The sequence below is a fragment of the Rosa chinensis genome, chromosome 7 (assembly GCF_002994745.2).
Source record: "Rosa chinensis cultivar Old Blush chromosome 7, RchiOBHm-V2, whole genome shotgun sequence".
Classification (NCBI taxonomy): domain Eukaryota; kingdom Viridiplantae; phylum Streptophyta; class Magnoliopsida; order Rosales; family Rosaceae; genus Rosa; species Rosa chinensis.
Window position 1 is genome coordinate 31,368,623 of NC_037094.1, and position 23,112 is coordinate 31,391,734.

At 36.8% G+C, this 23,112-nt stretch overlaps 2 protein-coding genes across 24 annotated transcripts; one reads left to right on the forward strand and one right to left on the reverse strand.

The window, feature by feature from the left end:
* Positions 1-4,599: 4,599 nt before the first annotated feature.
* On the reverse strand, positions 4,600-9,229 carry LOC112175970 (alcohol acyl transferase 1 allele GSa). Its single transcript, XM_024313715.2, has 2 exons — positions 8,677-9,229; positions 4,600-5,687 (listed from the first exon to the last, which is right to left on the reverse strand). Exons 1-2 carry the CDS (start codon positions 9,124-9,126, stop codon positions 4,785-4,787), a joined length of 1,353 nt encoding a protein of 450 aa, XP_024169483.1. The 5' UTR covers positions 9,127-9,229; the 3' UTR covers positions 4,600-4,784.
* A 650-nt stretch (positions 9,230-9,879) lies between these two features.
* LOC112177722 lies at positions 9,880-20,662 on the forward strand. Of its 23 annotated transcripts, none has more exons than XR_005802891.1 (14): positions 9,897-10,824; positions 11,153-11,225; positions 13,076-13,120; positions 13,212-13,336; positions 15,310-15,541; positions 15,998-16,176; positions 16,883-17,113; positions 17,216-17,299; positions 17,432-17,577; positions 17,901-17,966; positions 18,056-18,111; positions 19,300-19,330; positions 20,226-20,316; positions 20,430-20,662. XR_005802891.1 is itself a non-coding variant. In XM_040510207.1 (9 exons), the coding sequence occupies exons 5-9, from the start codon at positions 15,377-15,379 to the stop codon at positions 17,478-17,480; spliced, it is 612 nt and encodes a 203-aa protein (XP_040366141.1). In that variant the 5' UTR covers positions 9,893-10,824; positions 11,153-11,225; positions 13,076-13,120; positions 13,212-13,336; positions 15,310-15,376; the 3' UTR covers positions 17,481-17,816. The 23 variants fall into 23 exon arrangements, 1 of the variants encoding a protein (XP_040366141.1); XR_005802890.1 differs by having other exon boundaries at positions 16,886-17,113; XR_005802894.1 differs by lacking the exon at positions 15,998-16,176 and adding an exon at positions 15,921-15,997 and having other exon boundaries at positions 9,898-10,824; positions 16,842-17,113.
* The last annotated feature ends 2,450 nt before the right edge of the window (positions 20,663-23,112 follow it).

Sequence of the window (23,112 nt, forward strand, 5' to 3'; positions counted from 1 at the left end):
AAAACAAAGAAAAGAAAAACGATTTTGAGTTTAAGGTTTGAAAGATATGGATGAAGATGTTAGGAACTCGGAAATCCACCACCAAAATATGCTTGAGGCAAATTTATCATCCTAGTTTCAATTACTAAGTCGTGAAAAAGTTTTCAATCAAGAACAAACCATGAACGCATGCATTAGTTCTTATTACTTCCCTAGATTACTTAAGCAAGATGAACGCACCATTACTAAGCCTTTAGAATAAACAATCAAGGTATAGAACGCTATCCTATTAACAATTTATTCTAAGCATTAATCACATGTGGAAGTTTGATCGAAACAAGTATGCAAAACTAGTGTGGAAAGCCTACCTAGCATGCAATCCTTTTTATTTGGTTTCACCTATTGTCCTATAGGTTTTACTACCATTGAAATAAGCATTATTAACCTTAGGAGATTAAAATACCTATTTCTAGCCCCACTTACAAGTTCATAATGTTCTATGCACGCGTTCATGAACATAAACATGCAAGAGTTATCTATAAACCAAAACCAAATAAACAATTTCACAACAAAGAAATCACAAAACTAGGGATCAAAATATTGTCAAAAACATATCTTAGGGGCTTCAAACCTCACCCCTAACAAAAGTGAATTAGCCACACATCGTCTCAAAATTCACAACTAGAAACATCTAAGTTTGAATTACAAGAAAATAAAAACCGTAAAGGAGAGAAGATGAGAGGCACGAATTCACTTTTAGGCAGCCTTGGATGCAAAAACTCCCTTCAAGATGGGTACACGGCAAAGCTTGATGAAGATGGATGATGGTGTGCACGGCTTTTGCTTCTTGAAGTTGAGGAAGTTTAGACTTTGTGAACTAGGGTTTTTAGACAGAAGATGGCGCTGTAGATGAGTCCTTTTCAACATGTTCAGAGCCTCTATATATATAGAATACACAGCCCAAGTTTCCTTTTCCAATTCTGCTTTGAAAGCCTCCCCTAGTTGCTTGTGAACTAGGGTGCATAATTAAATGATTTTCAAGCCTTAATAATCTTCCAAAAATCTTGCGGAATCATTCTAGGACTCTCCTTCATATTTGCAGCAGCAATAACCTTCCAAAAATTCCCTAGAAATCCGTCCAAAGAAGAATCTCGGCCAAAATGCCCTGTTTTGACTAGGATTCAATTTCTGTCTCTGAAGCTTCCTTCTTAGACAAGGAACAACTTTTTCTTGACAAGTTTCGGGATGGTTCTTGACTCTCACGTGCTCTATGACATCATATCATCTAGAATGATCAATAACCTTCTGAAAAACTCCAAGAAAATCGCCGGAAAAGATCTCCCAAAAAGCTTCGTGAAAAGCTGACAGTTTCTGCCTTATCGGGAAGCATACTTCGACTTTGATTTCCCACTGCCTCATTGACACTTCTGACCATTTCTTTGACTTTTGTTGAAGTATAACATCATATATTTAAGTTTAACTAGCCCTTTCTTCAAAGGTCGATCTGGAAGAATGCAATAATTTCTCCTCAAAACCGTTCCCAGAAAGCTGATTCTGAAACTGCAGTTTTCTGCTTTGCAGCAACTGTTTTGCACAACAAATTCCGTGGACTTCCCTTGTAATTTCCAGCCAAAAGGTTGATCAATCTTGGTCCTTTGCATCAGTACTTCATGATTCATGGCTTCGTTGCTCTCTTTAAGCTCTTATTTCTCTTGAATCACTCCACGAACTACCTAAAAAGAAAACAAAGTTAAAATTGACTTTTTAAAGGAAATAGCCAAGAAAAGCGTAAAGGTTGCACATTATATTTGTCGCATTTTATGCTCCTATCACTTTTGCTTATGTCATGTTATGGGTGAATGAACTGAACCTCTAACAAGATATCTGAAAGGGAAAATCGTCCGTACAGTACCTGACCTTTGCCCCATTCTAAACTTTAGCACCTCACGTTCAGAAAATATCAGAACGGTACCTGACGTTCTAACCCCGACCGAAGATTGGTACCTGGAGCCGTTAGCTCCGTTACAAAAACTAAAAGTTAAAGGATATTTTCGTCCTTTCATATTTTAATCCATTTTTGTTTTATCTAATTCATTTTTTTTCTATTTTTTTTTCTCTTCCCTACTGTTCATTTTTTTTTTCTTTCTATTTTCTCTTCTCTTCCCTTCTCTCTCTCTCTCTCTCTCTCTCTCTCTCTCTCTCTCTCTCTCTCTCTCTCTCTCTCTCTCTCTCTCTCTCTCTCTCTCTCTCTCTCTCTCTCTCTCTCTCGTCTGCAGCCTCGACTCTATCTCCATCGTGGACCCGCCTCTTCCGCCGCAGTTAAATCCGTTCAGACCGTCGCCGAACTTAGGAGAGACCATTGGGGCATGGACCGCCCCGGAAAGATTGGGATCCGAAATGGGGAAGGAGTTGACGGCGAAAGTGGTGGCTATGTACTGGGTCTGACCGAGCTTGATTTTGCTTGGAGGGATGAACATGAAGCCAATTTGGTGCTGTGGTAGTGGCAGAACGCGGCGAGCGGCTGGGGTTGCGGACGACGACATATTGGGAGAAGGTGAAGTTGAAGGTGGAGTTAAGGATGGAGAAGGAGGGGAGGTGGACGGAGCTGATGGAGATTTTGGGGTCTTTGGGTCAAACCCACCAAACCCAGAAACAATTTTTCAGAAGCTAAAAGTAAACCCAATGACTTGCTCAAGGACTTGGCTTTGTCTGGGTTTCGGGAAATCAAAGTGATCAAGATGGAAATCTTCTCAAGTTGTTTTCCTTTAACCACTTTGGTGGTATTTTGGGTTGAAATTTGCTACGGGTGTTGTTTGAATCAAAAAGTTTGGGGACGGGGTCGTGTGATTGTGGTTTTGGCTGTGGTGGTGGTGATGGTGGCTGATGGATGATGACTTTCCAATTCCTCCGCTACCTTCTAACGAAGCCAGCCACTCTCGCCTCTCGAGCGACTCTGTTGGAGTGCTGTTGTGGTAATGGTGATGGTGGTTGTAGCTGATGGATGATTGCTCACCGACTTTGTTAGAGTGCTGTTGTGCTGCGCCGCCGCCTTGAAATTGCTGGGGGCAGATCATGACTTGAGCTTTCCCGCCGTCGCCGCCTGACCCCTTCCCACCTACGGCCCTCCTCACCCTTTCATTTTGGCATTTTCATAAAACAATTTTTTTTTTTTGCTTTTTTTTATTATATGAGAAAAAAGGGAAAAAAGGGTAAATTAGTCATTTAATGATCAAAATATGGCAGCTGTCAATTTTTGTAACGGAGCTAACGGCTCCAGGTACCAATCTTCGGTAGGGGTTAGAACGTCAGGTACCGTTCTGATATTTTCTGAACGTGAGGTACTAAAGTTTAGAATGGGGTAAAGGTCAGGTACTGTACGGACGATTTTCCCTATCTGAAATAGCAATAGCAAAAAGGGATCAAGTCTGGAGATTAATTGTATGGTGAGTAGGGCTGTCAATGGGTCGTGTCGGGTTGGGTTCGTGTCGGGTCAAGGTATTTATCGTGTTGCAAGATACAAACCCAAACCCAACCCATTTAATAATCGTGTCAAAAATTTAAACCCAAACCCAACCCATTTATTAAACGGGTTACCCGTTTCCAACCCGCTTAACCCATTTAATAAATAGGTTGTGTTGTGTTTGACAAAATGACTCATTTAAGGGTTAACAATGCGACCCATTTAACTAAAAAAATGCATAAATTGATTAAATTTGCTAAAAACTCCACAAGATGAAGAATATAAATAATTATATATAATTCATAAATAATTAAATCCAATAATTATAAAGAAAAATATTTCAAATTGTCTAATCTTATGATCAAATACTCCCAACGTCTAAAATTTCAGGATAAAATATAGCATAATCGGGTTATACGGGTTCACTTCGTGTTGGCGGGTTGACCCGTGGCCGACCCATTTATTAAATGGGTCATGGCGGGTTGACCCGTGGCTGACCCGCTTTTTAATCGTGCGGGTTCAACCCGCTTTATTTCGTGCGGGTTTCGAGTCGTGTTATCGGGTCGTGTCAGAATTGACAGCCCTAATGGTGAGGGTGGAGCTGTGGAGGCGATTCCTAGAAAATGATAAGGGATTAAATTTAATTTTTTGTTTAGGATATAATATAATAAAAAATGAATAAATTCCACCTCATCAATATATTTTTAAGGCAAAATGCTAACATGGCGCATGCCACATCATTTGGGATCTAAATTTTGTATAAAAATTTGTGATCTCTAGCATTACTATTGAAATTTGATGTTGCTTACTTTCTTATTCATGCACAAACCAAACATTGGAAATGAAAGTAAAATCATTTTCAGATTACTTTCCTGACATTCCTAAACATTGTAAGGGACATTCCCAAACATTGTAAGGGAAACTAGTGCAAACCAAATGAGGCCTAAGTTTAGAGTGCCCACACTACCTTCACCCACTGAGAATCCCTATTGAGACACTGCATCATTTAGATCACCTGGTCTCTTTGAGACCCGTCGAAACTAATGCCCATCCTTTTCTTTCGATTCAAGGATCCATTTATTAAGTAGACTTATATATAGGTGTATATAAATTTTCTCAATAGATGGTGTGTTGTAAAATCAATTTCAGCTAAAGGAAAGTTAACAAAGAGCAAATGAATCAAATTAAAAACAAAAAAATAACACACACCATTTATGATATTTTAGAGATGATTATGCTGAAACCAATGCCAGTACAAGTCCAGAAAATTCTTTAACCAGATGACATGAGCATATTGCAGATAAGTGATATAACCCTAAACCATCGTGCTTGATGAGGTACTTAATTATATATATGATGGTATCTCCACTTTGTCAAAACTAATCATCTTCTTGAGATCTTGCTGAAATCTCTCCATGGACGATAATGGCAAGCATATTGGTACCAGAACTTTATATTGCTCAGCTTTGTTTGTGTTCTTGACATAAAAGCTAATCAGATCGATGGACTTAGCAACTCCAGCATATACTGGCTTTCCCCACCCGAAATCAATTTCTCCCAAACCTGTTCGTGTGTTATCCGAAACTATAAAGTCACTCATGCCTTCCATTGCAAGTGGAGGTCGTCCTTTTATCTCGTCAAAATCTGCCACAGATCTTAAGTACTCTTCACTCATTTTAGCTTTTGATTTCTTCACCAACTCCACTGCATATCCCAAAGGACTGTTACATAAACGTTCTGCAGTTGAAACAACAGCCGGAAATGCAAATGTATTGCCATAGTATCCTGGAGGAAGACATAAACCGTTGTGTTTACCACGTGCATTAACTGCGCATGATAGACGGACAATCTGTTTTGGGTGCATTTCAAGTGAAATTGTTCGACATTTCCACATGCAAGCTGTTATTAAATCAAATGTGGATGAACAGGTGGAAAGGTGTCGTGGAAGATGCTCCTTAAGGGCCTTTATCTCCTCGGGACCAAAACAGAAAGATCGTTGGACCGTCGCTGCAGAGTTAAGATATGAGTGGTCAATGGTATCATCAAATTCATGATGTGTACATGAAATTTGTGGGGGATCTCGGGCGCTCAAGAGCTCTCGGTCCCACACTGGTGGAGTAGAAGGTGCTTCTGCGCCTTGGGCAATCTCGCCTACTGCGTTCAAGAATTGAACCAAACCAAATGCGTCACACATTGTGTGGTTTAACCGCAATGCAAATATGAAGCCTCCGCAATTCAGACGGGTTACCTACATCAATATATTGCAAATACGAAATCTTCCCATTAGACTAATGTTTTTGGCGGACATTAGACTAAGCTTCAACTATTACTATGTCTAGAGATTATAAATATAACGATTATGTGTAAGCAAAAAGTGGGTGGAGTTATGATTATGAATTTATAATCTTTAAATGTTGCAATACAAGATAAAATTGAAATAAACAAAATAAGTATAAGGTTGGTTTTATTCAGATCTCGCCCAATTTGTTATTTAGATCTCCTCTAATTTTTATAAAAATTTATTTTCTATTTTACCCTTTCTACATATTGAAAAAAAAAAATAGTTCCTTTAAATCGTGTTCAATGTGAGAAGTCTTCTTCCTTTCATGTGTTCAATTCACTCAGGTTTCTCAATTCTTTTAATAAAAGGCTATAGGAATTAATCAAGAAGTTTTATTTTTCACTCTTTTTTCCACCCAATCTCTATATAACCAGCAATGATTTCCATAATCATTGAGTACTTGTTCTTGACTCTGAGATTGAATTGGGACTCATGAGCAGTTTAAGTACGTGGCTGGGTTGAGGTTCAAATTGAAGGCTTGCCTAATATCATATTTATATAAATTGAAAAGAACTATACTTGGAGAAAATCATGACGTTAATTGAATTGGTTCTTGTTGAGCTCTGCCTTTTCTGGGTCTTAGTCATTTTGATTTTGATGACTTCTGTACTTGTTTTGCTGCTCAAAAGGGAGGTTAGGGCACTTGGTTACATTGTGAAAGATCGATTCTTATTGCGGGGAAAGATCAAATAGCTAGGTAAGTTCAACTCAAAAGGAGAAGAATCTATGGGCATGAGAACACAACTACGACTGTACTACATGCATACAGTCAATTTTTTTATTATTTTTATGCTCATATTGTTAATGAGTAAAATTGAAAATAAATTTTACAAAAATTAGAGGAGGTCTAAATAGCAAATTGAGGGGTCCGACTATAACACCATAAACATCAAATGCGAAAAAAGAATAGAAAAATAAAAAAAATAAAAAAAGAAGAAAAACACGGATAAGAAAAAATAAGAGCCAATTAAAACACTAAAAAGAACACAATTATTTAGATTGGATTGACTTTTTATCTTATCCAACTTGTTTTTAATTGTTTTATTTATTTATTTATTTTTTATCATATCAACATGCAACTAATCTGTTGTGAGTCAAATTCACGATTTCTCACTTACAAATGAGAGATTTATACCACAAGACCAAACGGTACTGGGTTATTTAATTGGTTTTTAATAATAGTAAAAGAAAAATGTGGATTCTTGCTCTATCTAGTGGTTAAAATATTACTCCTTATTTTGATATCTAAGTATCTAGTGGTTAAAATGTTACTCCTTATTTTGATATCTAAAATCCAAATTTTATCTCCTGCAAATATCATTCAGTAAAGAGGAAAAGAAAGGGGGTTTTGTCCATTTACCCCATTTCTAGGGATTTTTTTCTCACTAACCCCATTAAGTTTTTTTAATTCCCTCTTACCCAATACACTCTAAGAGAGTCTTCCCTAATACCCCATTACAATTTTTTTTTTGTTTTAAATTTTTTTTTAATACCATTTTGCCCCTCATCCATTTGCTACTTAGAGAGAGAGAGAAACCATAGGAGACTTCGCCGGAGCCCAGTACCGGTCGCCAGAATCTGGTCGCCCGTCGCCGGTATCCGGTCACCAGTAGCCGGATTCCGGTCACCGGCCGCCGCCCACCGGAAAGGTGTATAGCCCAAATAGACATCTATTGCCCCCCAAATAGAAGGGCAATAGACGTCTATTGCCCCCCAATAGACGTCTATTGCCCCAATGGTCTATTGTCCCTTAATAGACGTCTATTGCCCCCCAATAGACGTTTATCAGCCATGTATTACCCCCCAATAGACGTCTATTGCCCCCAATAGATCTTTATGTAGCCGGAATGATAACTAATCTTCCTAAAATTAGACAAAATAAAATTGAGTACATAAAAAAAAATGAAGATATTATATCAATTTAAAAACGTTTATTGCCTTCCAATAGACTTGTATTGCTCCCCAATAGACGTTTCTCTCTATTTCCTTCTCCGATTTATGCCCAAAGTTTACAAAAAAAAATAAAAAATAAAAAGAAGTTGATTTCGGCACCCACGCAGCAACTGGACCAAATCACTCGAGTCTAGTCCGACGGAGGTGGAAGCTGGCCACGAACACCTTCCCCTGGTCGCCGGCGACGAGATCTCCCACCACATGAAGGCAAGTGCATCTGGACAGATCGGTGTCGCCAGAGCCTTGAAGATCTGGTGTGACTGTTGGTAGCCGAGCGAGGCCACAGTCTGGTTTTGGTGCCTCCATGCCAGATCTCCGAGAAGCCGTGCCGGTGACAACGTCGTCGATGAAGGGCGACGGGGGAGAGAGAGAAAGCCGAGAGAGAGAGAGAGAGAGAGAGAGAGAGAGAGAGAGAGAGAGAGAGAGAGAGAGAGAGAGAGAGAGAGAGAGAGAGAGAGAGAGAGAGAGAGAGTATCGTGCCTGCAGAGACCGCCGGTGACAATGTCGTCGATGAAGGGTGACCAGAGGAGAGAGAGAAAGCAGAGAGAGAGAGAGAGAGAGAGAGAGAGAGAATATCGTGCCTGCATAGAGAGGAAAGACAGTGTGGCATGGCAGTAATTTATTAATTAGGCTGAGGGCAATTTTGTCTTTTGATTTTAAATTGGGTAAGTGGGATTAAAAATATGTTGGTGTGGTAGTGGGATAATTTTTATTCATTTTGGTGCTATTGGTTAAGGACCCAAAAGAAAAAGAAGGTATCAATGAACAGACAAACAAATTAACAGATAGAATCTTATTGTGTAACTAAGAATCATAAATTATCACTCAATGTATACCAAAGTTGAAATATGTCCTTCTGGTTACTGTATCCGGCCACTTGGGATGGCAGAGTTGAAAGAAATTATAGTAGATGGAGTATGTATAATTAAGTTGATCACTTCACCTGTATCAAGATCAAAGGAGAACCAAGAATACCATCAGAGCCTGGCACGTTAAACATGAACTCCTCTAAGAATGGACAAGGCGGTAGAATTGCATCCTCGAGTTCGTCAAGCGTGATGTTGGCATTAGCCTCGACGAACAAGATGCCTTCTCCACTGCAGTTCACCATAAGCTTTTTCTTATGCACTTCCCTGAGCCTACCAGCCAAAGGGTAGTAATACTCCAGTGCTCTACTCAGAGCGTCACTAATCACCTTAACAGGGTCATTTTGTTTCAACAATATTGAAGGATTATTCTTGTAAGACATGATGAATGGAACATGGAACCTGAGGCCTTGCTGGTTGTCGATATCTGACAGCATTTTTGTTTCATGTGGTGTTGGTTTTGCAGGTGTTATTAGTCGCGGCTCACAACGATTCACCTGGAGTGCGAGAGGGGATAATGAGGCCATCTTGACTATCACAGATTCGGTGGCTCTCTCTGTATCTCTGTATCTCTCTTGGTTGATACAAGTAGGCTTTTGTTGAGTGATATATACACACACACACACAGGTCCTAGGGCCTTCCTATATAGAAATTTATTTGGACTTTTAAAACTATAGCCTTTGTATATTAATTGTACAAATTAACGGTAGATGAAGCTGGCCCAGCTTGATGGTGACTTGTGAAAACAAGGTTTTGAAATTCGTAGTGTGAAAACTGCATGTTCTAGTAGTGCGGCTTTAAAGTAGTGAAAGAGACCTCATGAATTGCAAGCATTTAATGAACTAGTTTGATATCTACCAGATGGTCCAGATCCAGATTAGGCATATATCCACCAAGAAAGATAATATGGTTGCTAATATCCTTACAAAAGAAATTATTCATCACTCTGCTGGTATTTATACTTTCACCTCTCCTCCCGCTTTAGTTGTTGAAATTATCCTTGATGATATATCCCAGGTGTTGCTAGACCTAGGGAATTAATAGTTTTTTTTTTTTTTTTTTTGTGTGGGCTTGTTAACAATGGCTGAAAGAAACAACTGTTGGGGGGAGATATTTAGGTTTTTGTGGTCCCGTTTTAGAGGCCACGTTTGTAGTATTCAGTTGTGCCGTGGTGGTTGGGGGAAGATCACATGTCCAGACTCCAGAGAAGGAGCAATTATTATCATTTACTATATACTAAAGGACAGTCGGTGTTCACTTCTCCTGTTCATTTAACAGTACTTTGGCTCAAAGTGGAGTGACGTTTTTGCCCTCTCTTCAAATTTTTTTGCAGCTCTGCCACCGACCTGGATATATCGCATCTTCCTGTTGTTTTCCTCTTTCTTCTGCAGTCCTGTAACCATCTTTATCAATTGTCAATGGCGAGCCTGTATGTGAAAGCTGTGCCTCCTGCTGATATGAATAGGAACACAGAGTGGTTCATGTACCCTGGGGTTTGGACCACCTATATTCTCAGAGGAATCTGGGTTTTGATTACAATCCCAAATCACCCTTTTTTTGTTTTTGAACCTTGATTTTGTTGGAGGACAAAGGAAGAAGAAGAAGGAAAAGAAACGGAATAGAGGGAGAGAAGACGAAAGGAGCAGAAGGAAATAAGAAGACCCTCCTTTTCTTTGGGAAGGGCTTGCTGTTATTGGAGGGAAAATTAGGAGAGGAAAGGGAGGAAGATGATTTGGAGGGTGTTGGGAATAAGTTTGGACGAATTGGTTTTTGGTTTTCTGTCAGAGTTTCAGGCGAATTTAGAATTTTTGGCAATGTGATATAATGGTCTGGGTTTCATAATGCATTGAGAATGGAGCAAGAATCATAGCAGGAAAAGCTTGATGAAATTGGCATTGAGCTCTCAGATGTTTCTATTCTTTGTGTGAATAATTGTGTGTTTTTCTTTTCTATTACACATATTTTCAAAAAACGGTTGCATGATGTTTCTGTATAGATGGGTTCTTGAGTTTAGATTGATTAAGTGTGCCTTTTTTAAAAACAACAAGTGTGATACAAATATTTGAACAAATTTGCTTTAAGGTCTTAAGCCATCAATAAGATTCATCTCACGTCTTACCTTTACTTTGAGCTCATCCTAGCTCTTGACCCTTGCAGACGACAAGAAGGAGAAGCAGAAGAGAATTCAAGCATCGTTAACAACACCACCGGTTTCAACTCTCAGGTTGCTTTCTCTTTCTGGGCTTTTTGTTTTTCTCCCTCTCGCATTGCTATGCTTTGCTTTGATTGGATTAGATTTTATATGTCCGTTGGAATAGTTTGGATAAGGAATTCAATATTGTATGCATGGATTAGTGGTAACACAGTAAGTAATGCATAAGATAGTTTTGACTATCCATATCAGAGTTGTGCAATATGATGCCAACTGCACAATGCAATATTGTACATACAATCAGGGTGAAACCCATACCAGTAATAAATACAACTATTTTCTGTGCAATAACTATAATTTATAATTATTGTCTTTAACTAGCGCTGTAAATAAACTCCAGGAGAGCATCAAGAAAAATTTCGATAGCACCCTCGGGTTTGAAGAAAAGGAGAAGCTTGAATCTGCCAATCAAGGTACTTTTTCAGCTCAGACATTGCTCACACATTGCTCACATTGCTTCTACTTTTTCTGTATATTCGTTTGTTTTGTAGATTTCTGTTTACAATTCAAAGGATGAGTTGCATTCCATGGTTTATAAAGTAGAGCAGCGTTCTGATTTTCGGGTAGAAACTTGAATTTGTTATACACAACCAAGCTAGGAGCAAAAGAATATGTTTTGAGCTTATTGATGGGGGTTACATAAGTAGCATCTTCTTTTGTTACAGCATGGAACTTGCATATTTGGTAGCTGTAGATTATGATTTTACTTGGTGCAACATGATTATAGTGTCTTAAGATAGGTTTTATTTTATAATGCATTAAAGTATTACAATGTCTGTTTGCTTTTGGTTCTTATATTTGATTTTGAACATTAAAGTTTGAATTTTATTTTTTTGGTGGTATTCTTATGCTAATGAAAATTGGTTACATTTGATTTAATTCATTAACATTACAAACTTCATTTGCTATTCAGTTGTTGGTTTCACTCTCTGCTTCAACATTGAAGTGGCTTTTTACTTTCTTTTTGTAAACTCTGATCCATTTGAAATTGTCAATATGGTTTATTTGACTTCCTTTCACATATTTCTACAATCATTTCCTTATTTGAGTTATAATGCTTTTGGTTCTTATACTTGATTTTGAACATTAAAGTTTGATTTTTTTTTTATTTTTTTTTTTTGTTCTTATGCTAATGAAAATTGGTTACATTTGATTTAATTCATTAACATTACAAACTTCATTTGCTATTCAGTTGTTGGTTGCACTCTCTGCTTCAGACATTGAAGTGGCTTTTTACTTTCTTTTTGTAAACTCTGATCCATTTGAAATTGTCAATTGTCAATATGGTTTATTTGACTTCCTTTCACATATTTCCACAATCATTTCCTTATTTGAGTTGTTTCGTCTTTTTCTTTTTTACTTTCAGGTACATGATTCTTAATTGATTTGAATTTGCGGGTTTTGATTTGGGGGTTTGTTTGTACGCATATTACTTTATCTGTCCTGGCTTTTCTCCAAGAAAGGTAAATTATAAAGTTGTGTGTGTATATCTGTGTGTGTGTGTGTTTTTTCCCCCCTCCCCCCAAAGGTACTAGGTTGGATTGGTTGCACTTTAGCCTTTTGAACTTACCTTATTAATTGTTATTTACATGTGTGAACTGATTTCATGTTCTAAACAGTGTGCTGGATACGTATTCCATACGACAATATTTGAGATTTGGATTTGTATATATTTGGTGGTGTTTAATGAAAGTGATCAATATTTGTTTTTTTGTCAGAATTTTACGTAAAGTTAGAATGTTAGGGAATTAGTTTGGATTTGATAATGGAATTGTTTAGATGCTATTTATTGAATGTTTGAGTTCAATAATGGAGTTTAGGACCAGATTTTTTAAACTCCTAGAGGCAACAGGTTTACAAGTTTAAGGATTCTGTTCCAAGGTCAGCATTCTCTATATATACTGAGCAGAAGATTGTCTCAGGGCTTTAGTTTGTGCTTTTTCATTCATATTGATATAAATATTTAATATTTTTGCAAAAAGTTATAAACTTATGTTTAGTTTTAAATTTTGAAATCAGTTTGTATGATATTTTTCCTGTTTGAAAATCATTATTTCAGTGAATATTAAATGATACTAAGTTGTAATCATAATCTAATTGCTTTTGTCGTAAGAACCCTATCTATGACAGCTGATTTACATAGAGCAATTAAAATAGAAAAAAACCTGCAGCACATGAATCTGGTAATCATTCAATATTTACAAGTCTGAGAAATTCATATTGATGTCTAATAAACACGTATCAACAATAAAAATACCTGCAGCAAAGCGCGGGTTTTGCTAAATTTCCTCTCGGTGCTGCAAGAAAGGTATTGCTTCTTCTTACTCTCTGCCTTTTCTCATCTGAGTATTACTTGCTTTTCTGGATTCGTCCTTATTTGTGGTTTCATGTTGATAAAGAGGTACAAACCAAGACCCATAAGGGCTGAAAGAGGCAATGAGTTGCATAATGGGAAGTTGATTGTGTAGAATTGGGGATTTCGGAGTTGGCCTGATGGGATTCAGTCAATGGCTATCCCACTAAGGTGAATGGCTATCTCACTATTTCCTTTATCAATAATGTTGGGGTTGATTGATTTTGATTACAGTTTGTAATTTGATGTTTCAACAGTCTGCTGTGGGGTTGCTTATAAATTTAAGGCATAGACACCTACTTACAGTTTTAGAGAAATTTGTTCTGCAATTTTAATTGGCTATTCAGCTGTGGGGTCAATTTTAAATTTAAGGCATAGACACCTACTTATAGTTTTGGATAAATTTGTTCTGCAATTTTAACATTCTGAGGAATGATTGCTAATTTAGTTGTCACAAGCAAAGGAATTTATTGGCTATTCAGCAATGTCGAAAAGTATTAACAAAAATTAAAATGCGGAGACTGTAATATGAATATTTTGCATGAAAGCTAGATTCTTTTGTAAAATTGCATTCTTTTTAGTTTCTTATCCATTTCTGTAAGTAAGTTAATGTAGAAAACTTGGTTACTTAGCAATAGCCAATAAGATGGTTTTGCCAATCAGTTTACAAAGCAATAGCCAATAAGATCTCTGATCTCTGTCATTAGAGGATCTATTATCTATCATAGACCCACCATGCACTACAAAAATATGCACATAATATAGGCCTTAATTAAATCTTCTTCCATGTAATGGTAATGAGTCCATAACTATTGAAGTCATGAGTTATGTCATGGATGAGTTGAAGTATGATGAAACAGCTACAAAATTCTGATTCCAGCTTTGGGAGATTAATTTACAATCAAAAGCTCCCAGTCTGTGTACTGCTTCTAGAGCAAATCCTGACTTTCTGTCTTAATCACAACAATACTGTGATTAAGAATCTTAGAGGAAATTTAAACCGGCTAAAGGTGTATTAGACGATGATCCTCATCACCTACCAAATAAAGAAATCATTTTATTAGATTTACAAAAGTATTTAAATTGGATGCTTAGTGGCTTATAATATACAGAAGAGACACAGCTGAATGCTTCTTCCACAAGACTGTTGTATGGTATATAAGAATTTCCATTCGAGATTTTTATTTTTATTTTTTGATAGAACTCGTTCAAGATTGTTCGCTAATTCATTTTCAAAGTCTGTTAAATTTTATTCTTTTGGGTCTGTTACGCCCCAAATTCGGGATAAATATACTTTACCCTAAACCCTAGCTTAAGCAATTCCTTCATTGGACCTGGAGCACATACCAGGGAACCAAGAGTCTGACTATTTCATTAAATGCTCTAATAGCACATACATCATTTTGACCTTTGTTTACAGGCTTTCCGCCTTAAAATTGTATGTCAATCTCCCTTAAATTGTATTCAATGTGGCAAAAAAATTTGGCCAGCAATTGTGAACTATTATTATATCGTATAGTCATTACTTTCTGTCTTTCATGTTAGTGTTTTGAAAACCAGGAATGAATTACTACTTCACCTTCAATGCCAATTGCTTCCTGTAGTTCACTTGATGCAAGCTAGATAGCCTTTATTTAACTTATTCTGCCTCTGTGATTGTATCCCTCCACATTAGGCTCTATATGTGATGACTGATGCATCCTACAACTGATCCCTCCTTCATATGTCAGTCTTCGATTATAGATATTCAAAGAATAGTTTTACTAAATGTCAAGCTTTTGTAGAGATTTTCCATTTCAGTTTTTAAGATGCACACAAAAATCAATATATATATACACACACACACACACACACACGTATGTAATACAAATAAACTAAAACCAACATGTTACTATTGAGATATGATCACTCCTATAGTCTGTGCAATGTTTGTAATCATCTGGTAGTCATTTGGATTAAAGATGCTTACAGAAATCAATGTGTGCGTGTGGTTTACAAATATCTTTTACAATAAACTAGCACCAACATGTAAGTTATATGATTACTCATTGTTCACTTGCATGGTAGACCATAGATCAAAGACTTCTAAAAAAAGTTTGATTGCATCCAAGTATCTAACTTCTAGCTATCCTATCATTTATCAGATGTGACAAACCAGGGCACATTTTGCTTTCTGGCTACGATTTCTGGTAACAACCGCAGCACAAGACAATGATAAGCACATCATGGGGTGCCCCTGCTGCTTTCACCAAAGGTTTCAACCTTCAGCATGTCTCTGATGGTCTCTATGGGAGGCATCTTCATGTCTACAGTTGGCCTGAGGGTGAATTGAAACAAACTTTGGACCGTGACAATGCAGGGCTCTTACCCTTGGAGGTGAGTAGCATAAAACTGATGGCAGTCATTAATTTTTACAATATATATTATTTTCTTTTTTGGTTAATGTCTTTGAGCAAAATGATAAAACAAATTTTCTACACTAAAGTTTCAGTCTTGATTTCAATTGGGTACTTTAGCTTTTGTTCTTTGATTTCTGCTAATTTATGCAATTGGGTTATATAGCAGAACAAGTTTGGCAATCCTCAAAGAAAGTTTGGAAAGGGGTTGACCTAATAAGAGAAAGCTTGCCCATATTTAGCTTGGGTATTAGTTTGTTTAGTGTGTTGGGGATGTATGGGAATTTAGTATGTAATAGTTTGGGATAAAATGAGCAATGAGATTACTGCTTTCGTGCTCCTTTTTGACATGATTTCAGGCGATAGAGGCTGATAATGTTATGGGCTCAAGTAGGGTTGATGAATTTGCTGAACCTGTTTTACAATTTGGACACAGGTAGAACCCTAATGCAAATCCATAATTTAAAGTTGTGTTTTGTTGGGAGGATGGAGTACCATAATGCCATAGAGTGTTGAAGTTACAAAAGGACTTTAATCTCTTTTGTTGTATTACACAACAATAGTAATCTACAGCTACCATTTTGACATTTCTGTGAGGAAATACATTTTGATCAGGTACCATCTTTAGCTTGCAGAGAAATTGAAATGTATACAAAGCATAGAACTATCATTAGGGGACTCGATAATTTTTCTTCCTACAAGTAAGAGAATGCAATGGAGATATAGAAAGAGCAAAGCATATGAAGTTGTCGGATACTAAGTGGGTAGATTGCCTCTACCTACATAGCAAGCTTTTGTACTGAAGTCACATCTACCATTTTGTGATGAGATAATGGTTTTTATATATATTGCATATAGAATGCAGCTTCTAGAACCGAGTAGACACAATGTAACATAGCTAATTCACTTTTCTAAACCAAACCACACTCACATTCATAAATAATTTTGCTTCATTTTATTACGCATATCTTTCATTTTGTTTCAGAATAGCTAATTCACTTTTCTAAGCCAAACCACACTCACATTCATAAATAATTTTGCTTCATTTTATTACGCATATCTTCCACTTTGTTTCAGCATAGCTAATTCACTTTTCTAAACCAAACCACACTCAAATTCTTCAAAAATGAACAGTAAGTACTACAATTTTCTACCCCGCAGCATCGCGCGGTTTCTCTTTCTAGTACAATATATTAAAGCTCAGTTGCCCCGGTTTCCTGTTCATCAGTGTTCACAAAGTGGAGTGACATTGTTGCCCTTTCTACTTTCCTCAATTACAGTTTGCCATTCTTTTGTAACCTTCTGATTCGATTGTCGCCAGAAGAATCCAGAGAGGGATCAATATCACCCCTAATCGCGTGTTCACATCTGTTGAGAAGAGAGCGAGAGAACGAAGAGAGCCGAGTGATCTGGGTAGAAGAAGAAGAAGAAGAAGGGATTTCGAATCACAAACAAATCCTCTCCATAACTCCTTCTTCCATAAATCTTTCTCCTCCACTGTTATTCAAGTCGACATGAGTGCATCATTGTCGATTTCGAGCAAATTCATCAGGTAATTTCTATGGCATGGATGGAGTCAAATTTGTTAGCTACATCTTTGAATTCTGTCAGTACCAATAAATATATTAATTTTTGTGTCTGGAACAAGGGACAGAGAGAGAGGAAGAAGGGAGAAAAGAAGAGGAGGGGGACGGGAAGGTCTCAGGGAAATCATCAGCCCAGGCAGTCCAACCCGAAGGTAAACTAATTCAATTTCTTGGTGATTGAATCTTGAATTTCCCAATAGGTTGAATTTTGATTCTTTGTTAATTTCTTCATGATTGATCAAGTAGTTTGATTGTCGTGGTTTTTCGAATTTTGTGTTTTGTAGTTGTTGGTTGCCGTCCAGCAGGTGTGGAGTTTTCTGCAGAGATTCATGACTTTGTAGTTGAGGATAAAGCCAAGTTGTACCCTTCTGTTAAAGACGATGTATCCATTACTATAATAGAAGCAAGCTCTCATATTTTGGACATGCGAGTAAGGCATATACATTTCTGTAATTGAAGGTGTTGGTCAAGTTAACTATTGCAATTGATGTATTCGTTAAGTCAACTGTTATGTGCTTGGTTTGGTCTTACATGTTTGACACGAGTTGCAACATTTGCTGAAGAAAAGTTCTTTAGAGATGGTATTCAAGTAAAAATAGGTTCTCAAGTTGTAAAAGTAGCAGATCTGTGTTTTTTCCTCTGTTTGATATTATTGACTTACTACATCTATTTTTAGCTCTGATAATTTGTGTTGAATGTTTTTCGGGTCTTTCTTTATTTTATCATATGCCATGTCTCTATTTGGTATTTCAGAATCCTAATATTGATGACTGGATACTCGAGTGATGCAACTATGGCTGAGGATGCCTTATCTATTTGGTATGTGATTAATTTCCAAGTACAAGCCTCTCTGAAATTTCTGCAGTCTTTCTTCTACTGTGTTTCATAATTGGGTTTAATTTTTGCAGCATGACTATAATGATTGGGAGCTCATATTTCCTTTAACCTTCTTTGCGGGGACAGGGTATAGTCTCTTCTATCTCTACCTCTTATGGCTCCTCCTAACTTTCTCCTTTTGTATTATTGGGGAAATGTATCATTTCAAAATGGGGATCCCTATATAAACCTTATAAAAATCTTAGTAGTGAAATGAAGCTTCTGATACCTGCATACAGGACATTTAAATTTGACAATTGAGACAAAAGTCCGGAATTGGTCCTGTTAAGTTGTTGTTAAATATATATTGGCAAAACTGCCAGTCAACCACTCAAACTTTTTGTTACAAAGCGTGCTATAGTACTTAATTTTACAAGTCTATTTCTGTTTGGGTGGATAGATGAATCGACATTAGTTACCTTAAGGACTATGCCATTCCGGATAACCTTAATTAGACTAAAGTTGTGACCTTTTCAATAATGAAACCTCTCTGTATATCTTGCAAAGAGCAAACATTGAACTGGCTTCTGTTTCATGACTTCCATCCATTGTTTTTGTTTATAAATGGTGTATGTGATTTTTAATCTTTTTTGTTGTTTAGTAAATGGTAATGTTTATGATTTTGAGTGGAAAATACTGGGTTCATGAGTTCTTTTTTCTTTTTCTTCTTTTCTTTTTCCTTTTTAGTTATACTGTTTCTGAAACAAATATTTTCAAATGAAGATAACGTTCTGAGATTGATGATTTCCATTTAGATATGAGTTCCATTAGACAATAATATTACATTCGGAAGATCAATGAACTCTGTTTGGATATGATTTCCATTTAGAGAGTATGATTACATTCTGAAGAAATTAGACAATAAGATTACACATGACAGGAAGTTTTGAAGTTCAGTTAACTTGCAGTTAGCCTTATGGTTGACACCTGAGCATATTTTTCTCTTTATCTGCTGATACATTTAAACTCACTATTAAGCTAGATCAAGATCCACGTTACCAATTAAAATGCAGTGCAATTTCATGTCTATGAAAGAGAAAATACAAAATACATCATGTGCTCCACAACCAAGGAGATTTTAATCCAAATGTGGTTTTCATAAATAGTTTAATGCCAGCTGTTCATAGACCCTATATTTGAATCCTAATTGTATTATGTTAATTACAAAAATGCATCTAATTTTCACTACTTTTGTACTCTGTAGTGTGTTCCCTTTGTGTTTGTGGTCATAGTGATTGATGTCTTCACTTACCAATCTCATTGACGGCTTTTGCAGAAGCAGGATATAGGACTCTACATATTGGCTGGTAAAAACTTTGTTTTCTTCATTGTTGCATTGAGTTGCTGTAGATGATAGCATGATATAATTGTTTGTGGATAGAGTGTTTGGTTGAGGATGAATATGAGTTCTAAGTTCTAACTATAAGTACTCTTGCTGCATGTTACCAAATTTCAATAAATCGATAGGTTACACCTTAAACTAACGCTGGTAAGCATACTGACATTTTTAACTATCAGCTTTATGAATATTTATCGTTATTGATTTTTTGCAATAATTAAAAAAAAAAAAAAGACTTTTGTTGGTTTAATGAGATGCCTTCATGGCAGTATTTGAATGTATTTCTATCCGTGAGAACTTACAAATTGATATCATACATTTTGTAATAACTGTTTTGATATCCAAGATGAAATGGTTTTCTTCTCTTGCTCATCTTAATTGTCATCTTCCTTAATATTTGAAATGAATTTTGTTAAAAAAAAAAAAGTTGAAAAGGAAAAGATAAAGTCTTTAATACACAAACTGTTTTTTGCTTCTCCAATCAGGCTTCTAAACAAGTGTAGGCAGTGAAAAACCCAGAAAAGGACTGGAAAACTAAACAAGAGATCATCTATTTTTAGCATAAATTTTTCTGATTGCTTCTTTGGTTCTTTTTCATTTTTTTTTTTTAACAATTGAAACCTAGAACTTTTTTTTCTTTTTTGGTTGCCAAAACAAACTCTCTTTGTTTGTTAAATTTGTTACTGTAAGAAAATAGAAATGTGTTTTTTGCTTAAAGTCTCAAATTTGCTATTGCTCGGTTTATTCTTGAGGTATAGTTGATTCCTTTTTTTGTTACCAAAACAAAAACTCTTTTTCTTTTGAAGTAGGTGACTTGACGATTTATTTCAGGATTTCATTGTTGTTTTGTTTGGCTTTTGTAGATTTCATGCGAAGGAGTGTAGATCTCACTCCTTTTGCTGTTGTTCCTTTTTTGGCTGCTTTGCACCATCTCAATCACTTATTCGTATTCAAGTATGCGCTTTTTCCTATTCTCTGGTTGATTTTGATATAAAACGTGAATTAACTGTTTTGCACGGCTATAACTGAAGTAGCCAGTTTTGAACCAGCTCCAACATTTTGTGCAGCTGCAGCTGGAACAATTACCCCGTTTGTACAACTACAATTGGAGCAGTCACTTTTTTGAACCTACTCCAGCAGCAAATTTTACTAGACTATCTTAACTACACTAACTAGCACTTTGGGTATACTCCACCTGCTACTTTTTGTAAAGGAGCAACTAATCTTTTTGTACAACTAGCATTTTTGAACCAGCTTCAATAGCAAATAAAGTCTAAATTGAAATTTCGCTATTTCAATAGAATGCAGTAATTTCCCTTTTGTATTTCATAGATCTCTGTTTGCAAGCACAAATTCCGCAGCAAAGCGCGCGTACAATTTCTAGTTAATACTGGGTTAGGGCTTGGACCATGTAGGGCTAAGCAATGAACCATATATAGCCAAGAAAAATGAACTATATCTGCAGGATTACGTAATGAGGTATCGTCATGCATACTCATTTCGCTTAGGGTCATCATGGGCTGGGCTAGGGTCGGCCCTACCCTAAATTATAGGGCTTAGAGTCGGGCCCAGTCTATCCTAGTCAAAGTCAACAAAATTTAAGATTGGACAGAGTCTGGCCGGGGCTTAAATATACTAACCCTTATCCCCCCGAAAGGCCCGAGCCGTTAAGGCCGAAAGGGTCTGGTTGGGCCGGACTTCAGAATAGGCCCAAATAGGGTCGAAATAGGCCGAAAAGGGCCTTATTTTGTTTAACAAAAAGAAATACATTATTTTTTATTTTATTTTCTCTCAAAATATGACTCAGTGGTTATATAGGTAATATACAAGACTCATTGTGTTTTGTTGATCATATTTAATATATATATATATATATATATATATATATATATATATTGGAATTAACTTATAACATTTATAAATAAGTTGGTGGTTATATTTAATTAACTATCTCCCAAAATTAATTGTTGCTTAACAAAGGAAACAAAGATTAAAGAAAATCAAGCTTAGGAAATCAATTACAAAGAAAGAGATAAGTTGTATGTTATAGAAAAAAAGAGAAACATATTTAAAAAAAAAGAAAAAATAGAAAATGATTATAGCTTAATTAGGCGGGCTTAAAAGGCCAGGCTGAGCTTGGCCCTAATGGGCTCAAACGGGCCGGGTCGGGCTTCATTTGCATGGCCCATACCCTACCTTATTTGAGAAAGGGTCAGGCCAGCCCGCCCTAAAGTAAGGGCCGAGTTGGGCTTCGACCGTATGGGCCGGGCGGGCTTAGAGCCGAAGGGGCAAACGATGACCCCTAATTTCACTGATACAACCCCACACACTTCTTCAAATGCATCACAGGCTCTCAGCCTTCTCAAGTTCTGCTATTAGATAAGTAACCAGGAACACTAGGTGGCATGCCCACGCTTTGTTGCGGGTTTTACAGTCATTATTAGTAGTTGATCATAATTAGTGAGGTTTTTAATACCAAACATAATGCCTCCCCTCTTAAGTACCACAACCAACTCCTCTAGAATACTAGCAGAGTGATGAATACTTTATTTACTAAAGAATGCCACTTCAGAGCAACACTTGGAACACCAATTTTTCTTCTAATAAAATATCCATAACCCGAACCTAGAATATCTAATAAGAATATTTGACATGATATTGGAGCTAAAGCATAACCTCCCTACACAGCCATTCTCCCACATCCCCCAATTCCTATATAGGGTATTAAATCATAACTAACTGATAATCCATAAACAATCGATAAAGCATAAGTTGACTATGTTAAACCAGAAACATAGACGAAGCAATACGAATATACAGCCGCCTCAGGCAGCAGCCCTCAGGCTCTGAATACGATCAGGAAATTCACACCAGAAAACGTTACCTCCGGATTTCGATTCGGGGTCGATTGGTTCGGCAGAGCGAGCTACGGCTAGGTTGTGTCGTCAGGAATCCGTAGTTAGTGCTGCCAGTGATCCAGAAGGGGAGAGAGAGAGAGTTGAGGGAGGAGAAGAGAAGTGTCTGTGCATAATTTCTTTAAGGAAGAGAGGATAGAAGTTGGTATTTTGAATTAATTTACAGTGATCACCGCTACAATGAATACCGCGGCTTCTGCTTCTTCTGCTTCTGAAAGGAGGCCAAGCCTGACGCCCTGACTTATGCTTTTCAAAGGAAAAAGCCGCTACTTTTGGAAGCAGCAGGCTCCCAGCCTCCCACCAATTTACCAAACACCAAAAGGGTTGGTTCTTATAAGCGGAGGAGCTAAAAAGCTCCCCCAAACGCACCTATATATGTAGGACATGGGCCAAGCAATGAACTATATATGTAAGGCTTACGTAATGAGGTATCGTCACTAATTGGTAGCTGATCACAATTAGTGAGGTTTTTAATATCAAACATAATGCCTCCCCTCTTAAGAACGTACCAGAATCAACTCCTCTAGAATTTCCATATAAATTGGGCAAGTAGCTTGATTCTCACTGAATTCTTTTTTGTATGGTTGAACCTAACTTTGAAATTGAAGCAACATTTTATGTACCCAAAGTCAAATCCCTTATCCCATGCAAATAATAAAAAAAAAACAATATATATAAACAGAAAGAAAAGCACATCCGATTTATCTGTAGAAGAGAAGATGTAGGTCATCAAAGAGTAAGTAATGACTAACGTTTCAAATTTCTCTGAAACTACCAAAATTTCTATAATTTAGAAGTACCGAAAAGAAATTCATATGTCATATCATTTCCATTA